Source organism: Procambarus clarkii, chromosome 44 (assembly GCF_040958095.1).
Source record: "Procambarus clarkii isolate CNS0578487 chromosome 44, FALCON_Pclarkii_2.0, whole genome shotgun sequence".
In the NCBI taxonomy this organism is placed as follows: domain Eukaryota; kingdom Metazoa; phylum Arthropoda; class Malacostraca; order Decapoda; family Cambaridae; genus Procambarus; species Procambarus clarkii.
Genome location: NC_091193.1, coordinates 20,467,629 through 20,493,044, shown reverse-complemented (window position 1 = coordinate 20,493,044; position 25,416 = coordinate 20,467,629). Strand labels below are relative to the sequence as shown.

Sequence of the window (25,416 nt, the reverse complement as noted above, 5' to 3'; positions counted from 1 at the left end):
CTTAATTCTAGGATGATTTTTGTCACTCTTGATCTTTCTCCAAGGCAGATATGTTCTTCTGAAGGTAAAACCTCCATGCTTGCATTCAATAGTCTAAATGAGAGTGCACTAAAGACTTTAACAGTTTAATATCCACTTTCTTTCCATTGACGCCAAAAGTTCCTTTGCCTATTCCTAGCAAAGGAATAGCCAGTGGAATACTGGCAGACGCAACTGCAGTGATCACTTGAACTTTCATGTGAAGTGCCAAACAAGGGTTTAACATCTTACACCCCTCAAATTTTCATTATCTTGCAGGTGCACAATGGGACCTAGCTATACATGGTCTCTTGTTCTATGGGTAATTGTTTCTCCCAGGTCATGAAGTAAGGGATTGTGACGGTAAAGCGTTGGTGTTCGGCTGTTTCATAAGCTAGGGGCAGGGCCTCGTCACATAATAGAAAAAAAAAAGAGAAAAGCTGGAGCTTTCGTCTGTGGTAAGGTAATGGGAAGACACACAAAACACAAGTAAATTAACAATGAAATTTTAATTACTTTAGAAAAACAAGACATGAATAAAGTTAAGAACATAAAATATTAAAGACAAGTCAACAAACAAAATAATATGAATAATCACTGGCAAATGAAAAGTTACGTTAAGATAAGCGAGTTACAGTGATAGCAAAATAAATATTAGTGGTGGTGCTGGAATACCGGCTTCGAGCTGCCACCTCCCTTAGTACACGAAAGCCAAGGCTTAGTCTACCAGCGAGAGATGTCAACTGCAAGGAGCACTGAGATATTCTGACGATACTGGAGCACTGCAGCCCAGACATCGACTTGTGGTGGAGGGCGGAGGGCAGGTGCGACGGGACACCAGCCAATCAGCAACAGGCAGGCAAAGGACGAGCAGTTTGCTGGTTACGGCGGTGGTGGCTAGCAGGTGTCACTGTGTGCTGGGTACAATTTGCTCTCTGGGCAAAACGTTTGGCGATACTTGCTGGACGTATCTTCTATATTATCTTGTATATTTACGTACTTTGTAGGGAAGAGCAGGCTCAATCTCTCTTGAAAGAGATTATCGTCACAGGATATTCTCACAATGCGATGTAATCAGGAAGAACACTGACACGTTAAATAATTCAAAAGCCTCAGGTGTGGACGGAATTCAATCCAAAAGTAGTAAAGGAACTGGTAGATGAACTATGTCTATCACTGAAACTCCTTTTTAAGAGTATCTCTGGATCTTCCCCTAGATTGGAAATATACAAATGTCACCCCTATTTTCAAAAAAAGCCAAAGAGCTCTACAGAAAACTACTGTGATCAGCCTGACCGCGTATATCTGCAAGCTCAAGGAGAGAATCCAAAGGGAGGGAATTATTCACCGTCTCACTATAACATATCTAGTAAAATTAACACATGAATTTTGTTGACATAAATCTTGCCTTACAAACCTCATATATTTGGAAACTGTAACAAGCTATTCAAAAGCAGATAAATTTCTCTAAAGCTTTTAATAAGGTGATGTTCGTCCTTCGGATGCAAAGACAGCCATGATTTCAATATATCAGGTCAAAGGTTAGTGGCTGTGTGCCAATGTTGGAGGACGAGACCAATCTGGATCTGGAAAGTTTGCCCATACACAGGACATTTGTGAATGGGTGCTACTGTAGAGGTTGAGGTTGCCTAGCTTTGAGTTTAATTAAAAAGGTTCCACATGAAAGACTGGCAAAGATTGGCAAAAGGTAGTTACCCATGTCTATCAGTTGACATTTTCTAGTGTGATTATTGGGTGTTTGAAAGTAATTATCAACAGAAGGCACTAAGCCAGTTAGACTAAATATCAGTCAGGATGCCGGTATCAAAACACAGCACAAGGCGACAAAGGTATCAAACTCAATTATTGTATGGAGGGACATTGCTTGATAAGAAAACAGTTTTTAAGACAATCTTTTATTTACAAATATACAAAATATCAGAAGGGAATGAAAATTTTAAATATATAGCACATTTCTTCAGAATATATTCGTTCTCGTTCACTGACCAGTAGGCATTTTCAAAGGGTACACTTGTTGTATAAAAAAAATCCCAACTGATGAATTTGTATAACAAAAAATAAATAATCACAGCGGCTAAACCAAAGTATTAAATGGCTGCACTGAATGGACTTCCAATGGTCAATAATTTAGTTACAATGGATTTTTTTTTTTATTTTTTATACCTGCTGCACTTTATTTTCACTCGATAATTTGCTAAATAACTTGAGTACTAAATACAACAATAAGAACGAGCCTAGCTCCCATTTGTAATTCTTTTGTGGAATACTCCCAATTCAGCACTATTTGCTGATTTATCAAATTTTCAGCCATTGCATTTTCCATTCAGCTACTTAAAAAAAATATAATAAAAAATTATATGCATATAATTGCTAAGGCAATCCTTAGTCTCTAATTTTAGTTTCAGAACTGCCGACTTTTTTCTGAAGTTAATAATAAAAGAAATTAAGGATTCTTCAGCACATTACAATGGTTTTCTGAAAATCTAACTTATCAAGGTGGTATAAACTATTTGGAAGACTCTACATGAGACCACATATAAAGGGACCAAGGACTAGTGACACAAATAACTGACAACTATTACTTCGAGATATCTGGAGAGGGTTCTGGGAGGTCTACTACTCCCAGCCAGGGGCCAGGCTTCATTGTTGCCCATTTTTCACATTTAATGAAGAAAAAACTGTTCTTGCAAATGAACAAATCAACTAGAGCCTAACAACAACTGAGAGTTTAATAAATGAATACAAGTGCTCCTACAAAATCTTGATCTTTAAGATTAAAAAAAATCAGGCATTAGATCAGTAAATATTTGCCAAATACACACACAGTTTAATGTTAATTGCCAACCAAGACTTGCCACAATTGTAGATGATACTAAAGTCCATTTGGTTATATATGAGATACACACCTGAAAATTAATATATCTACAACCGAAGGTAATTCTTGCAGCAAACATGAGCAAGGTAGAAGGCTTAATCAAATATTTCGGAGTTGATTTGCATTATTGTACACGTGTAATAATTTATTACATTTTAGTTCTCTGGTACATCTAATATATTTTGCAAGTTGTCCAAGATCACATAAAATTACTTAGTATATATAATACCATAACAGTCGATACCTTTAGCATAAATCACTAGTGTAACTAAACTTCTGTACCGAATAATGAATTCGAAACTTGCACAGTATACACAAATATTAGCAGGACTTTAAATAACATTACTCACACATTTTATATGGCTAATCACAAAGACTCATATTCAATAAAACAAAGCAGAAATCAACTGCAAACTAAAGTCTCTTTAAAATGAAATAATAAAAAGAACGCCCAGAAGTACATTTACCACAATACAGCAAAAAAAAGAAAAGTAATTGCATATAACTTTACATTTTACATTTCTGGAGAGAGATGCAGTTTGCAAAAAATATAATTCATTGATAAAATGCACTTATATCTGAGAATAAGAATAACAGAATTTTATAGCTTGTAATAAAGTCAACATTATGACAAGTCAGCGCCATTCACCAGTCTCTTGAGTTTTACTGGTGAAATTATTTAACATTACTCCCAGTGGAAGAAAAGCAGATACAAGAGGAAAAGGAGGCAGGACGACAACAAACAGAGAGGAGAATACCAAGGCCAAACATGTATTTATGTGAATTCAAGAAAAGTAATTTAACCAACCAATACTATCACAGTGCTGTTTGGATAACCACCATAGTGAGGCGACTTCATAGCGCAAATTAAATATTTAAAGATAATCCAATTCTTCGTGAACGAAGAAATAAAAATGATGATGGAGCAAATGTCCTAAACCATTTATTGAAATTTTACAACTACAGCATGGGATTGACATTAAATCTTGAATATTGGGACAATTTAATCCTCAACCGAGTGATTAATGCTACCTTCCTAGGTGAAGCATAGATTTCATTTTATACTGTATGATGAATCATACAAGAATTAAACTCTAAATTGTAGTTCTGTTTTGAACTGAATGTGTGCATGTCCAAGAGCACTTATTTTACACATTTAGCAATAAAATGTCAAACTAATAAGTTTTTGTTGAGGAGTGTGCAAATTTAACATTGTTTAACATCAAAATATTGGAAATAAACAAATAATAAAATAAATAAATAAATAAAATCCCCCACTTTAAAGCATCACAGATGGTGACAAAACATCAAACAAAAGCAAGTCGGTACTCTATATCCATACTAAGGAACAATTCCACTGATAAATCATACTTACCCAGTCTTACCAGCTCATTAGTTCATGTGACATGAACCGCTTGTACATATTTCAGTGCTCTGAAGAGACCAGTTTTAGAGAAGATGACTACATAAACAATCATACATACAGTATACACAAACACTGAGAATTTACCAATGATGCAAACAACGAACTTGTTCATAAAACATGGATAAATATATTACTATACTGTAGAATCTCTCTTCAGGATCAATTACTTGCTACAATAAGAATTAACTTTAGAATGCTTTTAATAAAAAAGTATGTCATTCACCCAGTGAAAATTAAGAATGGCACAGTACAGTAAATATTTTAAGGGCAACAGATCCTAAGTAACAACTTAATAAAGAAGAACAATGGAAACATTTTGTGAAATCAGATTTAACTATTTATTAGATCTGCAGTTACAGTTTGATAACAGTGAATCTGAAAAGACAAAACAATAATTTTATTTGCACTAAACCACAGAAAGAATCTTTAGAACGGTTATGTCAGTTCAGCCCTATGAATATTGCCACTTGTAATTCTTTCGGTGATAAAACTGTCCTGCTGTGGCCTTTAGTGTTGAAAGTCAGCAGTCACGATTGGATAAGAGAGGTTTAAAAGAAATATTTTCGACAATTGGCAGAACCACAATGACACTCTGTCTTGCCATACTGGAGGCCTCTGTTTCCTTTGGGTGTCTTCAGTATTAACTCGGAGGAAGGTACTGTCCTGTTGCTTTTCTCGGGAGTGAAGGGGGCCTTTTTCTCTGAAATTGGTCAAAGAGAGATTAAAAAATATAATTTTATCTTTCACTGATGGTAAACAAAATATATTTCTGTAAAAAAGGATATTTTTTTTTTTTAGTTTAAATTAAATTATTAACAATTATAAAATATTGGAAACAAGATTATTTATGTGATACTAGACACTAGTTACATAGTTAGGTTTTTGTTTTAATTTTAATAACTCAATATAGTACTGTAACCACTTGAATTTTCTTTAAGTGGTTAACTGTACTGTATTGCCACCTGTAATGAGAGAGTTGGAACCTCTCGCCAAAGTATTATGGCAAACAAGTATTTATCACTTAACTCCTCCAATTTAGAGACTTGAGATTTGCCTGTTATTTAACTCCTATTTAATTAGGTTACTTAAATTTTTTTTTATTTGCAGGGAAATTCCTGCGTGGGCCCTAAGCCTTTCACTGGCCCACTAAGTGTTGCTTGTTTCTGTTTTACTTAGGCGGAGTGAGAGTATTTATGACTCGTATTGTCGCTTCAGTAAGATTTTGCCCAATGTATACTTAATTGTTTAATTATTCATTACTTAATACCTACTTAATTACCTATTAAAACCAAAATAATCTTATATGTAATGGTTAGACATTCTAAAGTTAAAAATACTCTTGCCTAGCAAATCTATAAAACAAAATATTTGATTATTCTGTATACTTTTCCTTTCAAATATATCATGCAGTTAAGTCAATGCCACTAACATTACTTCTAGTTTCAAGACACCAAAACTTTAACAATGGTTCACTCTGAAGAAAAAAAAATAATGATACATTAAGACAAACTGAACTGAGGATATTATATTACTAGTTCAAAAGCCAAATGAAAAATCTATATAAATAAAAAATAAATGGGGAGGGCGAGGGGATGGGAGTGGAGGATGGTGGGGGGGGACGGGGGTGGGGGATGGTGGGGAGGATGAGGATACGGGGAAGGGAGGGGGGTTTAGTTGTGAGGACGTGGGGACAGGGGAGGGGGGGGGGGATGGGTTGCGTGGCTGGGTACAGCTAGTATTTTATATAAAAATTCTACTGGGCTGTGTTTTTATTATTTTGCATCTATCTAAATATTTCTCTGAAAAACACAAAAAACTCACCTGATGAATGAGAAAATCTGCTTGCCATCTGAGACGAGTTCAATCCTGAGTTATAATCAAATGTCAATTCCTCCCATTTTTTGATATCTCGAGTTGCAAATAATGCCAGTCTAGGAAGGTCTGGATCAAGGCAGTTCACCCAAACGTTGAAAACAACCAGGTTGGGGTCACACTGTTAAAATAAATAGTTAATGTAGCCAGGGATATGTGAACATAAATATATAAAGCTTTGAGTGTAACGAAATGTCTCTGTCTAGGTGGCACCTCAGTAACTCCCTCAAACTCGCTGCATCAGCACCCCAGTGCTCCTGTGCAAAAGCAGGCTTCAGTGATGCCCACCAGGAGCACAGCCAAAGATCTTACTTTCTCTCTCAAAGAGGCAGGGAAGCAAGTATTCATCTACTGACCTATTACCAAGACAAACTGCTTAAAAATCTTAAAACAAGTACTGCATGTGAGGGAATACCCTTTCTGTCGAGTTTAAGGTTGTTCATTATATACCGATACATTCATTATACATTATAATAACTGAGCCAGCAGCATCAGGAGGTGGAACTAGCAGTGAAGATACCTAACTTTTCCATTTGTTTTCTTTTGTGTCTCACTTGACCTTTCCTGTCGCAATTTCCTCAGTAAGCCATCTAATATCCTCTGCTCTCTCTGCCTTGTTGAACAGACCAGGTTTTAACCTCTGATGTCTGGTAGGCTATTAATGACTGGTGCAATTTGATAGGGATGGAACTATCCAGAGCAGTTAGTAACAGGGAGCCAAGTTGGAGCCCTCATAGAAAAGATGTCATCACAGTGATTAATCAAACTAAAAGCAAACTTTACTGCTATTGAAAATTTATAATGAGGCTCATTTTAATTTCAACTAACAGTGGGTCCAGAACTGCCACTAGTACCGATTTACAAACGTTCAAATGTTGACCCGCAGGTTCAAACCAGACAAACCAAATTAACAATCATGAAAAAAGACCTGCCAGTAAAAAATACAGTGCAGGTATTAAACAAGAATTAGATGACAAATGAGAGAAATAATGATCATCAAAAAGAGATAATATAGGTGCCAGATCACAATAAACCCATATTGCTGACATTCGGTAAGTTTAATATAAAAATTTATTTATTTGAAGGCAAAGGCAACATGAACAGAAGTTATAAGAACCATCATATTAGTGAATTTTAACCCGGAGGCATTTATATATAAATAAAATTAAAAAAGTCTAAGGCCACAAGAATAGGGCAAAGGGATGTTCCATCATTATTGGATCTAATGATGACTGGATCACACACCAGAAAACGAAAAAAATTACAATGTTTCAGTTCATCCTGGACCATTATCAAGTAGTAAGACTTGATAATGGTTCGGGACAAATCGAAACGTTGTCGTTTTTTTCATTTTCTCATGTGTAGTTTGGTCATCATATCTTCAGCCATGTTACTGTGACTCATTGTCTGTGTATTGGATCTTGTATTTATTAGAAATAATGAGGATTTTTTGGACTGATTATGCCTTATTGGAAACAAATAGAAAAAGAAATTTTGCCATACTTCAAAAGAGGATATTATGTGGAGATTGTGCAAGTTCTTTTGTGGATTTGATCAAGTAGTAGTATTGTTGTTAGGAGAGGAGGTAAAATAAGACTAATACAAACTTGTGTGATATCTATAACAAATATAAATTAAATAATATCAAATCAGTTATTCATTATATCATCAAGTCTTTATGTATGAAGTACTTTCTACATTTGAAGCTTTTCACAATATTTACCAGTACTCGGTCAATTCCCTACATGTTTCTTACTCCCCAAACTCCTCTATTTAAATTTGTCATATGTTTTTCCAATTTCATGCATACCTTACAATCTCATACGAGCATTGTATACAAGTGGTCTCTGTGTAAGTATCTGATATTCAACCTACCTTGTTCATCAATCAATTTCTCTGAAATTTCCTATACTCATTAATCACTATCCTACTATATACTTTAACTGCTACACTTAAACTAATGCCTCCATAATTCTTAAGCTTACTACTTCTTCTTTATATATTTATATACTATGGTACCATCACAGCTCTCTCTCTCTCTCTATGCACAGTACCATTATCCCATGCTTTCTGGTAAACACACTATTTAAGACCTGCCTCTCACTGCTCTTGTATCACACACATTTAAAGCATTCTTCACTTAACAAAAAATAATAGTAACTCACAGAATGGTTGATAAAGTGAGACACATTACCACACTTTGCAGCATCAATAGTGTATAGATTTTGGTCACCTTTATCATAATCCAGGTCAAACAAGTAAGTACAACCTTGAGCATCTGTGTAAAGAATTAATGATTGGTTAAATAATTTAATTTGTACCATAATAGTAAAATGATTTACACTGTACTGTATGAAGAATAAATGCAAAACTTGAAATAAGATTCCTACACAAAATGTCTCCAAATACACAAAACATTGTTAAATATTCTTCAAATTACATAAAATAACATTAAGTTAAAAGTGACAACTGTAAACAGAAACAGAGAAAACACTGATGGGAAATTAACAACTTAGGAAGAAAGTAAGAAGCTTAGAGCAAATTTTTTTTCCCAAATGAACATCATCATGTAAGAAGTAAGCAAACCCCATTCATTAGAAATGCTAAGCTTGTGCATGGTGTTCTACAAACTGGAGAAATAATAAGGGGGAAGAGCTTTAGTAGGACATGGAAGTAGAGCGCAGCCAATGGCATGAAAAAGCAGATTCCATGGCTGCAAACTGAAGGTGAGAGACAAGACAAAAATGAGTAATTAAAGAATAAAGAGTAAATAGAAATAAAGATTAGAAAAGCAGAAATTGCAACATTGTTCAAGACAAAAACATGCCAAATTTAAATAAAATATCTCCAGTGGTTCATGTGATGAATTGTCGTTATTGAGGAGCAATACTTCCATCTTATGCAAATGAGCCTACTGGGAATATCGTCCAGCATCAGGTCGTGTGTGTAATTATTTTGCAGAAATGCTTATTACTTGTGTTTGAGGTCTCACCCAAGGTTTATCTTTACCCTTCTACAACAATGTGTTAAAATTATTCTAAAACTTATTACCTGGGGGATTCATGACTTAATAACATTTGGTACCATAGATATCACTATCATCCAAATTTCACATAGATACCACACAAATCACAATGATTAATAATCCTGTAAAAATCACAGGAGTTATGGAACCAATACTTATGCCACTGACCATAAATCTTTCCCCGGCGCTCTGCTTCATCAGATGTGATGATTTCTCCAACATATTCTGTGACTAGGGAGTCCTTTTTAATATTCTCCATTGCTTTCACACCCCAGCCACGTCCATTGGCAGTGCGGAAGATACACAGGCTGATATTCCTTCCCTTTTGCACCACTCTGTTTATACAGCTAGGGCCACACTTACAGAGTTTATTGCATTCATAAATTGGAGTTCCCAATGACACCTGTAAGAAGTAGGTACATTATTATGATCTTTTTCTGCAGTATATAATGATGCACAATGAAACCTACATACCTGTAGTATATTTTGGATTGCATATTACTATTGCTCAGGTCTTACGTCTACAAATCACAATGTCCCTGCCACAAAATGCCTTACCACTTGTGCATAGTTGCTTTGACTTAGCCTAGTAAGAAATATGATGGAAAATTTTCTGATTGAATTGAGCTCCGCTTTCGAAAGGAAGAATTCTACGTCACTAATGAGACAACAGTGACATACAAATGTTTAAACTGGAAGTTCTATTTAATCTATTGCACTGGCTATGAAAATACTGGTTTTACAGTCAATATAAATATATGCACATACATTTTATATTTACATTTATAATTTAATTTAATTCCAATTTAATTTAATTTTTTGGGGGGTGCACATGTTATATTAATGTGTCAATAGCGGTACTGTGTTCATTATCAATAGCGGTACTGTGTTCATTATGTAAAACTTTGGAAATTACATTTGTGGTAATGTATGTGAATAAAAATAAATATATTTAAGTAAATCAGGGGACAAACATTGAAAATAAATGTGCAAAATTATTCCCGTGCAGAATCTCGCCTCATTTCTATGGAAAATCCTAACTTCTTTAGGCCACTACAATTAAACCATAGGAGGTAGAGACATTTTAATTGGGTTCTTACAGTTCCTGGATGTAATTAACATCCAAAAAATAATAATTCAAATGCATGACAATTTTTTTTTTAGCACGACAGCCTTAACTGCAAAAGCAAAATAGCCTTAGTTAAGGGGTTAAATGAATAATTTGTCAAATTTAATAATTTTGCATCTAAAGAAGCCTGTGAACCCCTCACACTGTTTTACTTCTAATTTATTAAAATATTTTCTAGTCTAAATAATATTTGTTAAAATATGAGATTAAATCATGATTACCTTGAGTCTGCCCTGCTTATTATATGCCAGCCACGAGGTCATCTGGTTTGGACAGCAAGACTTGTGGTCAGTAGCACAGTCGGTACACTCACATCCAACAACTGGGTCTGATGGTATTGTCACTCCTTCACCAGCCTGTTGACACACACACATTATACTGCACTAAAAGGGACTCAAGAAGTAAATACAAATTTAATATAAATTATCTAATACACTTGACATATGATGTTTCCTCTGAGCTACCACTTCCCCAACTCCACAAAAGGGAGAAAATGGATAACAAGATTGACTGTACGTATGTATACATTCACCCATTAGTAATAATAGCACGAAATGTTAATTCCACATCAAACTTTCTTCTGTTTTGTGGAGCTAATACAGAAATCCCACATTAGAATAATATACAATTAGGATAGGTAAGCTTCATTATTAGATAATGCAGCTTAAAATTTCTAGATGTATAAAGAACTGCAAAGCTATTACATTGATTTAAGTGATTTTGCTCCATTTCCAGGTTCAATTTTTGTCTTTAAAACATTATGTTATCCTGTATCTAAATAAGGCAGCATCTCAAAGACTTGTATTAAAACAAAACATCACCTCCTAAGAACCTATTAACAAAACACAACATTGAAGATAATGAAATGCCTCTCTCTGGATGAGTCCCAGTGGCTCCCTGAAGCTATCTCGCAGAGATTGCTCAGTGCAAATGGGTCACATCAGATAGGGGAAGTTCTATTTGGCCTATCGAGGACGAGAGCAAAAACCTGGCCCCCTCAAGAGGCATACTGAGCAAATGACAATAAGCCACCACACAAAAGAAAGCATTCAGAAAGTCAGCGAAGTTTTACACACAACTGGAGGGTAAACAAAGACCAAAACCTTGAAAATCCCAAACAGCTCAGCAAATGATTTACACAAGCACAATTAGGCAAGTACAGAACTAGTGAAACATTCAAAATTAGCATGAAACTCATAGTACTAAATGCCACCACCAGGCTGCCTGGCTTCCACACAAAACCATCTTCCTTGCCAGAGGAGACTACACCCCAAAAATGGTTAACTTCCGAACACACCAAAGTAAATATCCCGTCAATGCAGGGACAGGAAAGCCAAGCCAACACAAACTGGATAGTAAACATGCACACGAAGCAAAAAATAAAATATAGAACGGAGAATCAAGCAAACATGACCTCAAAGAGCAGATGAACAAACATGGCCCCTACATGAACAAGAATGATGGATGGCATTTAGCTTGAAGCAGAGTGGACTTGAAATGTCTGAAAGACCTGGAACAGAAGTATCCAGCATGAAATCAGCAATAGATCTGACATGGATGATGGTTGCACACAGAAGCCAGACCGCCTGGTGGTGGCATTCGGTACTACGAGTTTCATGTTAATTTTGAATGTTTCTCATTCCATGTGAATTGTTTGCAAAGTTGTTTGCCATTTTCAAGGTTTTGGTCTGTGTTGACCCTTCAGTTGTCTGCAAAACTTCAGACTTTCTGGAAGCTTTCCTGGTGTGGTGGTAAATGTTCACTTGTTTTCTGGAACTCTGTGAGAGCCAGGTTTTGGCTCTGGTATCTGCTAGGCCAAAGAGAAATCTGTCTGATGTGACCCATTTACATGGAATAATCTCGGTGAGATAGCTTCAGGAAGCTACTGGGGGCTCCCCCCTGAAAACCACGATGCTCAATGGGCCAATATTGTATGCATTCTGGAAATATGCCATTGACCTAGTTTTATACTACAGTAGCTTTTAAGATCAGCCTGGAGCTTTAGCAGGACATTCTCACCCTTCAAGAAATACAAGCTAAAAAATCATGTGAATGTATGGATCATCAACTAGATTATCATGACCTAGGAATATCACAAACACACAATGAAGAGTATGGCATTTCTAAATTTAAGGTCAAGATATTCGAAAACCACAATGTTTACTACAAAGAAGTGTAAAGTTCATGACCAATATGAGATTAGACATGGTATATGTAGCCCGGTATACAGATGGACTGCTATATACAATAATTTATGTTGTCAAATATGAGTATGTCAGGCAAGAAGTATTACCTTGTTTATGTTGCCATGTTCAGCACTCCTCTTCTTACATGCTGAGAATTTAATACTTTTTTCCATAAGTGCAGCAGTTAAGAGAAAAAATATTACATGTATGACAGAAGCACCAATTTTCACACTACAACTTGTCAGTGACCAACTCTAATACATTTCAGAACCAAAACTACCAAATACAATCTATAATAGCTTATAACCGAGGCACTTAAGGGAGGTGTACCTAATCTTTCATGAATCATCTGTTTTATCCCCTTAATTTTTATTAATTTAAAATTACTCCAAAACACAGCTAGTTTGAAACCACTGCATCTTTAACACTATCATATTACCTCTACACATGAAGTTCTGTACTGTACTACTACATCTGAAGCAATATACAGTAGAGGTATACTGATATCCATATTTTGACCAATACAGTATTACACGATATCAATATTATAAAAGGAATGATATTCCAACACCAATACTTAATATATTTTGTAAAATGTTACAACTTGTAACATTGTAAAAATGTTACAACATTGTAAAAATGTTACAATGTTACAAATGTGACATAATGCTCCTTGAGATCTCAGGGTTTGTAAACAATGACAGTAAATTAGTAGCATTCAATAATTACAGTATAATAAAAATTGTACCACAATTATTAATACGGAGTTTACTAAATGAAACTTAATTGGACCACTCGGTAGTCATTACCGATTAGTAAATGCCAGTCTTGGAATGGACAAGATGCCTGAAGTTTCCACCACATTTAATTTCAAACTTTGAATAGAACCCATCAAAATACAAAAAGTTATAACATAATTAAGTCAAGAGCAAATTGCTGAAGTTCAACTGCTGCAAGCACAATTGGGTGAATGGGTTAGGGTACGAGTTGAGGGGAAAAATGAGGGGAGGGGGGGGGGGCTCAAAGTCCATGAGAAATGGAGCAGAAAATGGGGCTTGTGGGGGTTTGTGTTAAGTAGGGTGAGTGGAGTAAGAATGGGTAGTGTGGGAGGTGCATTATGTTGGGTGGGGCAAGAGTACTTAATTTTACTTACTGAGGTTGAGCTTTGCTATCATATCAATATTTGAAATTGTGATTGGAATCCGTCTCCACCGCTAAACTTTATGGTGCATTCTACTTGTTCAGTGCTCTTACGCACGAACAAAATATCTCTTGAATATATACATGGCTCATTTGGATACTTGATTATTATCTATGCACCTTTTTTCCCCATGTACCATCTATTTGAAATAATCTGTCCCTGTTTGCTTTCACAATTTCTCTGCAATTTTTTTTATGTTATAATCATGTCTCATTCTTCTGTCTTCCAGCGATATGAAGTTTAATTCATTCAGTCTTTCCTCATAAATCATCCCTCTAGGAAAAGAATGAACTCGCCAATTCCTACCTGTTCTTCCAACAGTAACTGTGGACCTGTTTGCAAGTTGACTGACAATGTGTGTTTCAAGGAAAATAGAGGTACAGCTTAACACAAGCCGAGATCGACAATTCAAAGCCTGCCAACAAGTCAGAAGTCGTCTGCCCCTGAACTTTGAGATAGGGGAATAATTTTGCCTTAAAAGACATTTGCCATAATAAGACATCTGCTCAGAAACCATATAGTTAGCTCCACTGCAAAACCTTTCCAGCTTTGTTTGCAACTGAGATTATTGGGAGTATCCCCATTCATCAGGTAAATTATGTAGAAATTTAAGTCCAATTATGATCATTTGCTTGAGATACTGCTAAGGCAATTACCCCCCCTCCCAAAACATTATATGGTGCTAAAAAGCTTCCTCCAGTCGACTACACAGTTCAATAAAACACAAGGATCTTCCTTGCAAAAAATACATTAATTAAAGTTTAAAGCCTACATAAAAGGATGTTTTCCAAGAGATTGAAAAAAAAAAAATCATAATGGAAAGGAGACAAAAAAGTTAATAGGATACAAATAAATTTGGTGGCTCATTAATAAGATGTTTAACTATAATACTTACTATACATTCATTAATGTAAATGAAGTCCATGGGTGGAAGTTCTAAATCAACATGATTTTCTACAATGAGTTTTGCAGGATCAGAGCAGATCCTGTTCATGTTGCGCTCCCAGGTACGAAGTTGTGCCAGCTGATTTTCACGCTTGCCCCCTAATTCCTTCATGATGGAATCCACCACCAGTGTTTTGAGAAGTGCATGATATTTGTCCTTCTGTTAAAAGAAAAATGTGAAAAAATATATTAGGCGAGTAAATTATATTTAAAATAAATATTAACACAGAAAAAAACACAAAGACACAGCTCAGCGAGTTAGTACAGTATGTCTAAACTATTTACCGACTACGAGTATAATTGTACAATATATTATATGTAAAAATGCTGACAAACATGCTGTCTGGCACATAGGCTACTCAATTATCAATTTTACTATCCACGACTGCATCAAAATTATGCAAATACCTTAATAACAAAAGCAATAACATTTTCCCCAACTGCAGAATGCAACTGAGTAAAGAAGCGAGATTTAGTAGTTGACACCAGACTAACTTGTCCTGGAAGTTACCTTGATTAAACCAATTACTTTTACAAATACAGAGCTGCAAAAGACAAGCCTTCACCTCACCTTCCTCACAGCAAGAGCTTTATCTGCCACCTCTTTTATTTCCTTCTGTGTCTTCGGTGCAGGCAATTTTGACGATACCAAAATTGCTATACCCTCCTGATAGTCCTTCTGGCTTGGTTTACTTATGTGTGAAAACAGGGCCTTTTGAATAAGATGCCAGTTGTGAGGATCATGTGGCATCACCTGATAATTCAATCTGAAAAGATCAAAACAAACAGGGCTTAGGGGCCGATTGCCTTAGACTCGGCACACAAATACATTGAGGATATACAATTTATAGTGCAACACTGTAATTTTAATATCCTATAAATATGTTCAAGCACTGTATTTGCATGCCAAGTCTTAAGCAATCAACCCTTAAACCCTATTTTCAAAATACTGTACCATGAATAACCTAAGCAGGTGAAAGAGGTATACATTAAACTCAAAATGAAAACCTAAGGGAGAGGTCATAGTATAAACAGAGAGGTCATAGTATAAACATGGTGCGACATGTTATCTGTCAATTTCAATCACCAGAGCTCCAGTTCTCAATAATGCACTACACTTCAGTACATGATTCTAGTGTGCAATAAAAATAAATTAAATAATAAAATTAATAAAGGCCTACTGTACATGCAAACATAAATTTGAGGGATGATTTATATATTTTTCTACCTCAAGCAAATCAAAAGAAAAGATTTCTGCAATCCTTCCCTCTCCACATTTTTTAACTGAAATAATTCCTATAATGGATTTAATGTACTTACTCATTAGTTTCAGTTATTTCTTGTTCTTTTAATCTTGATTTATAAAATTCTAATAGCAAATCTTCACATCCAGTCAAATTTGAAGAAGGTTCCCATGAGCTATCTTTTGGATCATAGCCACGCCAACACACTTTATAAAAATACTGTCCCTGAAAATGTTGAAAAGCAGTAATTATTTCGAGGGATGGTTGGCTTGTAATTGTTTGTGTGTGATTGGTTCTGTGTGGCCCTGGTGGTGTAATAAAAAAAAAAGTGTTTGGTACAATTTAGAGTGAGACTTGTATAATACCAAGGTTAGAATCATATTTATAGGCAATTTGAATTGGTAAAGTGGGAATTATTGCCAAGAATGATATAGTGGTGCACATAGTGTGCTAAGAGTAATAATAGCTGCAGATTGAAAGGTATATTCAATGAAATTCTGTACATTATTATTAATACAAAACACATTTTAAGAATAAGTCTATACATAAATAAGCATTACCATGCAGCTCATGCTCATAGTATCACTTAATAATGATAAACAAAAAAAGTACAGTAACTGCAATTATTTAACGATCGTAAGTGTCATAGATCCTGACAGTGATGAAGACTGTGTACAAGTCCACGACGGACCGAAACGTTGTCGTCTCCTCATTTTCTGGTGTGTGGTTTAGTCTTCATATTTTAAGCCTTAAGCCACATAATGATAATTAATAATATTCATAATTAATATACATAATCCCCATTTAATAATGGGGATATTTGATAAACATAATATTATAATTAGCACTATATAATATATAATAGTGCTAATTCTTATACAGTATTAGCACTATATTCTTATACAGTATTCTTATACTATATTCTTATACTTATTATATATACTAGCACTATACTTATTATATATACTTATTATATATACTAGCACTATATTCTTATACTTATTCTTATACAGTATTAGCACTATAATATTAATTTAAAAGAATTCACTAAATTAATTTCTTATCTAATCGAGTTAGTTTTGAGTGAACCTTCTTACTGTGTGAATTATCTGCAGAGATGCTTGTTTAGTTGATTCGAGGCCTTATTTTCTGTGAACCCTGCAATTATCTGTAATGCTTTGCCGACTCTTTTGGTGGGATGGCAGATTGTTACTCGCTTCTTGCGCCTCCGTGAGGGAAGCCAGGTTTTGGCTAGGTCCTCGGCAGGCCAAGCACAACACTCACGACTGATGTGACCAATTACTACGGGGCAATCCCAGTGAGATAGCATCAGGGAGCCACCAAGGGGACTGCCCCAGAAAGTCTGTATCCACAATTTAAGGGTTATCTTATCTTGAGGTTATCTTGAGTTGATTTCGGGGCTTTAGTGTCCCCGCGGCCCGGTCCTTGACCAGGCCTCCACCCCCAGGAAGCAGCCCGTGACAGCTGACTAACACCCAGGTACCTATTTACTGCTAGGTAACAGGGACATTCAGGGTGAAAGAAACTTTGCCCATTTGTTTCTGCCTCGTGCGGGAATCGAACCCGCGCCACAGAATTACGAGTCCTGCGCGCTATCCACCAGGCTACGAGGCCCCTACGAGGTAGGGTTAAGACTACTTTTTCATGCATTATTTTAATATAAAAATACTGCATGAGCAAGTATATGCCTATAGTTTGTGCTAACAAAAACAAATTATGGCATAAAAATATATGCTGATAACAGAAAATATATCTCTCCAAAGATCATGGGATAAATATATCGCTGGTCCTGGGACAAATTGATACATTCGAGTTAGGCAACACAATATACCCAATACAGAAAATTTATATACCAGTACAGAAAATTCACACACTGTACAGTATATAGAAAGTTCACATATCTGATATAGAAAGTTCCCATACATGATGTAGATACTGTAACCCCGCGATTATCCGGGATTCAAACATCCGGAAAACGCCCTTATACGGCCAAAATCGTGATCGGATAAAGTTATCACAATATCCGGCCAAAACGGCCACAGGAACCGGATAAAAGCTGGTTTGGCCGGATGAATATTCGGCCATACCGTATTAATCCCGTCTGTGGCTCTAGACGCACGGTGGAGGAAGAAGTGGGGTGGGTGGGTGGTGTCGGGAGGGTGGGAGGGGTGCGTCGGAAGGGATCACCTAGGTACAGGAATTACCATTAATTTTAGAACACTTAATCATACCCAAAAACAAATGAAATAAGTACTAGTAATTATGTAATAACAAATAAATAAGTTTCCTAAAATTAATGTGCACAGGCTGAAGTTTCCTTCAAAAATATTGTGAGTTTTTTTCCTCCTGGCGGTCTACGTAACGCGCTATAGCTGCCCCAGCCCAAGTGGACCTGTCCAACACTGGTCAACCCATGTGCATCCGTCCCTCGTGTTACACACAGTGCTGCGTCATTAGTGAAATATTTTTTTAAATAACTTTTTTATTTTCATAGTAACTTTGAACATTTTTGGCCAAGATTATGTCTGGTAGCAGCATCAACCTTCTGCAGGTGTTAAGAGTAAGAAAGTTGTCCTAACAATTAAAGACAAGTTACTGTTATACACCTCAACCAGTGCGGCGTCACAGTGCTGCTCCATTAGTGAAATATTTTTTTAAATAACTTTTTTATTTTCATAGTAACTTTGAACATTTTTGGCCAAGACTATGTCTGGTAGCAGCATCAATCATTCTGGAGGTGTTAAGAGGAAGAAGGTTGTCCTAGCAATTAAAGACAAGTTATGTGTTGTTCAACCAGTGAGGTGTCACAGGCAGCCAAATGCCTTCAACAAGTGAGGCGCCACAGGCAAGCCAAGCGCCTTTAACAAGTGATGCGCAAGCAAGCAAGCGCCTTCAACAAGTGAGGCATCACAAGCAAGCCAAATGCCTTCAACAAGTGAGGCTTCACAGGCAAGCCAAGCGCCTGCAACAAGTGAGGCGCAAGCCAAGCGCCTTCAACAAGTGAGGCGTCACAGGCAAGCCAAGCGCCTTCAACAAATGAGGGCATGCAAGCGCTTCAACAAGTGAGGCACATGCAAGCGCCTTCAACAAGCGAAGCCTCACAGGCAACCCAAATGCTTTCAACCAGTGAGGCTTCAGCAGCTGGCAGTCAAAACTAACTTTGCTTAATGAACTGTACAGTAATTTTAAGTGTTAATTTTAGTGTTGTGTTAATATAAGTTACGTAAATTGTTAAGAATTCTTAACTTCAAGATGTGTGGCGTCAATCAAGAAGACGAACACCAACAAGGTAAGTTGAGGTTTCTAGTTGAATATTTAATAATTATATGTGGCAAGGCAATTCAAATTATGTTGTTTGTAGTATAAAAGTAGTTGGAAATTGCCACTTTTGGACTCGTAGGTGAAAAAGTACCATTATCCGAAAAATGTGATAATCCGGCTGGGGGTCCTTCCCATATAGTCCGGATGATCGAGTGGAGACAGTAGTTCACATACATGATATAAAAAGTTCATATACTGGGTATAGGAAGTTCACATACTGTTGGGTATAGAAAGTTCACATACCAGATACAGGAAGTACACTCACCTGACATTTTTTGAAATCAATAATATTTTCCACTTCGTATTCTGTCTCCTCTTTTACATTCGATTCCTTTGCACCATCTTTCAGTTCATGTTTATCTTTTGCCGTCTCGGCATAGTCATTCATCAGGCTCCTCCTCCGTCTCTTTGATAAACTATATTTCTCTTGTGCCTGCTTTTGATAAGTTCTTTTCTTCTCTGATAAATTTGATTTAGTTTTCCCTTCTGGGACATTTGCCGCTGTTGGTGCTTCATCATCGTTGCCTGCCTCAGACACTGGAGGAGTAATGCTCTCATCCTCATTAGCCTTCACTAACACATCTGAAATTGGAGGATCTATTAAATACAGCACTCTAGTTTCAATGCTAAACAATTCAAGCCTCAAACTTTTCATATTTATGCCCGGTAAAAGATTGCATTATATACATACCTCCAAATATATGGAGGTGACAAGAGGAAGAAAATGGTTAAAAAACACTAAAAAGGTATAAATCAAATTGTTACATACTGTTTTACTTCACTTCATATGTTTAGAGACTAGGTATTAACAAAGAACCAGTGTTGAATGTTAGGCAAGTGATGAGAGTATTGGAAAGTCAGGCGGTATAAATGCATAAAGTACAATAGCTATGAGGTGGGCACAAGTGCACACACATTAAAAATAAGCAAAAAACAGACTAAAATAAATTTGCATTGAAAGACATGCAACAGAATCACTGTACGAGGAAAGAACAGTACCTGCTGGCGCAGGGAAAAGACGATCGGAACTATTGTGAAGTTCAGGATTCTCAGTTTTGACTTCTTCCACAGAGTTTGCAGCTGTCTTTTTAGTATTGGCAATTCCAGACTCATAGCCAGTCAATCTGCTAAAGCTGCTACCCATTTCTTTCACCTCAATTTCAATCTGCAAAGAGATGGAAATTGCATCTGAAAATTTGTTGAGACTGCATACAAATGTACTCATTTATCTCATAACTTATCACAGACTCAATCACTCACTTGCTCTTTCTCTTTACATTCAAAGACAAGGTGGATTTAAATAGGAGACAGTGCACTATGTGTAGTCTTCCCAGAACTCAATTAATAAGGAAGCCTTTAAATTATTTTCACAGAGAAGAACTCGCACTTTAATACCGCATCATTTCTACAGTATTAGGTTCATTGATGGATCAAATAATTGATCTGGCACCCTACTGAATAGGTCCAATACAATGAGATAACCTCTCATACAAGTAAATTGATGGGAATAAAGTCCTTTGGGGGCTGGGCCTTGCTTAACTCTACCTGGGGGCTTGCTGGTGTTTAACGCTTATGTTCAGGAAGCTCAGGATCATTGAAATATTAGCTCACATATAATTATCATAATATCCACTACTACTAGCCAACCATAACACATGCCTCTTAACTAATTTGGTTTTCAAGGAAATTCCATTGCTCCTTGTCTTGTGTACAACAATCGTAACAACCTTGCAGGTGAAATGATCAGATTCAGTGCCACAAGGTATATTCCCAGGATTTTCTGCCAGATTATAATTGATGCTAGGGAAGGGGGGTAAGGTCACAGGAGGAAAGCTTAATCAAGCCTGGAAAGAATGACAAAGTGTAGGCTACATGGGCCACAACATTCTACATGGCAGCCTGTCAGCACAGTATTCTTGAAAATATGATAAAAGGCAAGAAATTGGCTAGTAGAATTACAGTAAATTAATTAGATTTGGGGAAAGCTTCCTTGGTCAGAAGAAGCAGACTTCAGCTACATCTGATGTACAAGGAACACTTGATATAGAATGCTGGCCTTGTTTAACAGGCCAGCTTGAAATGGCTGTTTATTTCCCTCAAGTTAACAGTCTGTCACATGAAGCTCTGCTCATGGTCATGTCTCTCCTAAATGAAAGTAACATCATTACTATACTCTCTCAAAGAACTACTGGTTAGACACCCTGATCACCCAACACTGTCTGCAAGTACACCTCGTCATGATCTTGCTATGAAAGCAAGCACTCAAAAATGTTGGAAATAGTCCCATTAGATATGCCGTGACAAACTACAATAATACATTAGTAGTACATAAAGCACTTTTATTCTCTTGGCTGGAATATAATTGTAATATGTACTAACAGCCCCATCACACACAAGCAATATTCAGATGCATAAGATTTTAGATTGTACTCTTTGATATGCAAGAAAGAAATCCATAATTTATATCTACAACATTGTAGAGGGACTAGTTCTGTACAATTAAATAATTCCCCTACGAGTGTCACATATGCTTAAAAATTGCTCTAGTGAAAAATATAGGTGCAGTATATATGAAAGAATATAGTAAACATCTTCCCATTGGCTATAAGGACAATTACCAACATATCCTTTACTCTCATGAAGAGGAAACTTGATAATGGTCCTCCAAGTAATCCTGATCAGCCTACCACTGGTGCCGGCAGCAAACTGTGAATTGTCAGCACCAACAGTCTGACGTCAGAAGTAGAAGCCTTGTGAACTTTTTTTAAGGTAAACTAAAATAAAATAATACATACATTAAGTTTAATATGAAAGGTCTTACTTGTTTAATTGACTTGGTAAATGTTTTGGTGAATTCTTGATCTGGATAGAAGAAACTTTTCGTTTTGAATACAAGGAAGGCTTGCTTAGTCTTGATAAACGATTCGTGGAACTCTTTGAAGCAATTTTTTAATTTTTGTTGAGCTTCCTGAAATAGCAGACAATGGTTAATGTACTGTACCTTTTTTTTCAACACTGATATTCCAGCTTTCCTCCCAAATATATCAACCAGGTGTGCCAATGAAGTCCAGGTATGCAGGCTTGATTCTACTGTATGGCCAATATTTTCTCATAAGCTTATAACATAGATAATCAATAAGTAAAATTTTCAATATCTTTATATGCTTGAAGTGTTAAGGTTATACAGGTATTCTTAGTCATTTAAATTCCTGTTTAAAATTTAAGGCCATACTTTAGGCTTATGGCAAATGGGAGATTATGTACCACACAAGAGGAACAGGCACTAGCTCCTTGGGCTGAAGATAGAAGTGAAAATGCAATCACATGATAACACTTAAGAAAATACTCATTATGTAGACAGGGGAGGGGGGGGCAAGTACAATATAAAAGGACAGATGGTCTACAGCTGATGAAAATACCTAAATACAGTACAGCATGTACAAATCAGGCTTCGATTTAATTTAACAAACAACATACTGTACCACCATTGACAAGATTCATGAACACTGACAAGAATGACATCTGCACAGGGTCATACAAGTTGAAGGAATGGATTGGAGAAAAGCTCATTCCTGCACTGCAATTACAGCTCCGCCTCCATGCCAGTAAGTCCACTACGGGCTCAACACAGCCCGTGGTATGTTGAACTTTTTGTTCCAAGTAGCTGAATCTAAAACAGCTCATTCCTTTCCAAACTGTTTATTAGATGCACATACTTTCATAAAGATTCAAAGTGCTACTAATTCATCACTTTGTATGACAGCTGTCCACCCAGTGAAAGTTAAAAACAGCTTATTACCTGCTTATTAAACCAACCTCCCATTTGTACCAACCCTGGGTTTTTTAACCCAAATCATGTTACAAACTTTCCTAGCATAAAAGAATATGTTTGTGTAAAGACAGAGAAACTACCCAGCAACTGCTCCTTAGCAGGTTGATCAGTCCACCAACCAGGAGGCCTGGTTGACGACCAGGCCGCGGGGACGCTAAGCCCCGGAAGCACCTCAAGGTAACCTCAAGGTAGCAACACTGGATTGCTAATACAGTAGATGGCAGCCCTGGCCACTGCCAGTCATTACAACTGGCCACCTCCATCATACAAGCGCTGCCACTGCAACAACCGTTGAACATCACAGAAAGGTGGGATGGGTGGGAATGGGGAGCCACTGAAAGATCCACCATCGAGTAGCATTTCACTACATTCAATGCTGAATTTTTGGGAAGGCCACCTTTTTGGCTCCAAGGGCTAACTCCCCCAGACAACTATAAAACAGGGTCTTACTTTGAGAGAAAGGAAATCATCGCCACTAACCCCCGGATGGATTAGTGCCATGACAACTGACTCAATGCCACACATGCTTCTGTGCTGCTTGGAACATTAAACAGGTACTGAGCTGCTCAAACCTGATTAGAACCCATCAGCACAACCCAAATCTCTGTCCAAGACATTAGAAAAGGAAGGAGACACCACTGTAAACTTATAGACATCATGGGCTCATAGGCAAGTAACAGGCTGGCTAAATTTGACTGCCCTGCAAACTACCTGCATCAACTGGGCCCAAGAACAGGGAACACGGGACACCAGATTCAAAGAGCAGCCAACTGAGCCATAGTAACAGGCAAACCACTGCTACAAGACATAATATGATGAACTCCCAGCTGGAGCACTCAGTAATGACCAAAGGACTCCTTTGAAAACCAAGTCTAATTTTAAGAAATGATGGCAACAGCTGGAGCCACAGGACCAGAACCTGATCTAAAAACCAAGACAAATTCAGAGGAGAATAAACCAACTGGATGTGAGAGAAAGCCAAAGACAATTTAAAAAATGAAGAAGAATCCTCTATGCAGACAACCAACAATAGAGAAGCTCTGCCAAAGCAGAATAACAAGCGGCACCAGAATAAGGAATCATCCGATGGTCCACGAGCTAGGGGGGAAAAAACACCAAAACGAACTCCAGATGTCAGAGGTATCAATTGTTGCACTCGATTTATATCGTGCTACAATTTCTACGTAACCCATTTTCGTAAATATAATGACGTGCTAATATGTTCTAGATTCACTGCTTGCATTGCAAATTCTAAATACAGCATAACAATGTAATATTTATTACACAGAAAAGTCAGTTACATAATAATGTGCTGGATTTTACATAACAATGTTGGATATTACACACAAATCACAATAACATGATATATTATCATATATCATGTTATATGATAATATTATATCATGCAGAATCATGAAACACTGCGCGTACTAGTGGCTTTACAAGATTGTAATTACTATACTATGTATCCTCACAATCCCAATGTACCTTCTTGTATATATATAAATAAATAAATATCATATATAGAAATCCATAAGGGCCGTGATGAGGGTTCAAACCTATGCACGGGATGTTCCCAGCTGCTCATTAGTCAACTGTGCCACAACTTATGTCGTGGCACAGTTGACTAGGGCGCATCTGGGAACATCCCGTGAGTAGGTTCAAACCCTCATCACGGCCCTTGTGGATTTGTTCATTTAATCTTGGATATTAGTAGTAATAATATGTATAAGAATATGCATACAAAAAAAAGGACAAAAGTATTATAATTTACATAGTTATAGAGTTGATGCTGATATTAATTATACAATTTATAATTTCCTGTATCTACTAAGTGATATGTGAGCACGCCAATAATTCCAGGTATTTTGTATTCTTCTAGAGATAAGTCTGACTTGTAACCACCTTACGTTACACAGCGCCTTTACTGATTATAGACACACTGAAGGTTGTTAAGACCATAAGAACACGAAACTTGAGAGTAGAGAGAGACAAATAAAACAGGAACAGAATGCGAAGTCAGATCATTTCGGAGCGAAGGAAGCTCACCAATTTGCCTTGGAATGCCGGGGTTATCTTGGCGCCGTTCATCTCGAAGACGTCGGCTGAACTACCGCCCCGAAACAGCTGCTCACACTCTGACATTGACTACCGTGGGCGAGGTCGACAGGTCAGCACCAACACACACTCATCACGGCTCAAACAGACACCAAGGTGTAGACGACCACAACATAACACCCAACAGAGGCGAGTAATGGCGGGAAAACACCACCGCTCGCCGGCTCAAACTATTATACTAC

General features: G+C 36.8%; 1 protein-coding gene across 1 annotated transcript; it reads right to left on the bottom strand.

Annotated features, from left to right (window-relative positions):
- Positions 1 to 1,918: 1,918 nt before the first annotated feature.
- Positions 1,919 to 25,416, bottom strand: LOC123745287 (histone-lysine N-methyltransferase SUV39H1). The gene is made up of 12 exons (XM_045725670.2): positions 25,166 to 25,416; positions 22,106 to 22,252; positions 20,284 to 20,449; positions 19,550 to 19,866; positions 16,019 to 16,167; positions 15,270 to 15,465; positions 14,649 to 14,858; positions 10,588 to 10,722; positions 9,406 to 9,640; positions 8,378 to 8,490; positions 6,162 to 6,333; positions 1,919 to 5,040 (listed from the first exon to the last, which is right to left on the bottom strand). Exons 1-12 carry the CDS (start codon positions 25,259 to 25,261, stop codon positions 4,889 to 4,891), a joined length of 2,088 nt encoding a protein of 695 aa, XP_045581626.2. The 5' UTR covers positions 25,262 to 25,416; the 3' UTR covers positions 1,919 to 4,888.

Bases quoted from the DNA above. Each gene is read 5' to 3' on its own strand.
- LOC123745287 (XM_045725670.2), bottom strand. From the start codon at position 25,261: ATGTCAGAGTGTGAGCAGCTGTTTCGGGGCGGTAGTTCAGCCGACGTC. The intron at 16,168-19,549 runs GTGAGTGTACTT...CAACATTTTCAG, and splicing joins TTGATTTCAAAAAATGTCAG to GGACAGTATTTTTATAAAGT. The intron at 5,041-6,161 runs GTGAGTTTTTTG...GACCAATTTCAG, and splicing joins CAGATTTTCTCATTCATCAG to AGAAAAAGGCCCCCTTCACT.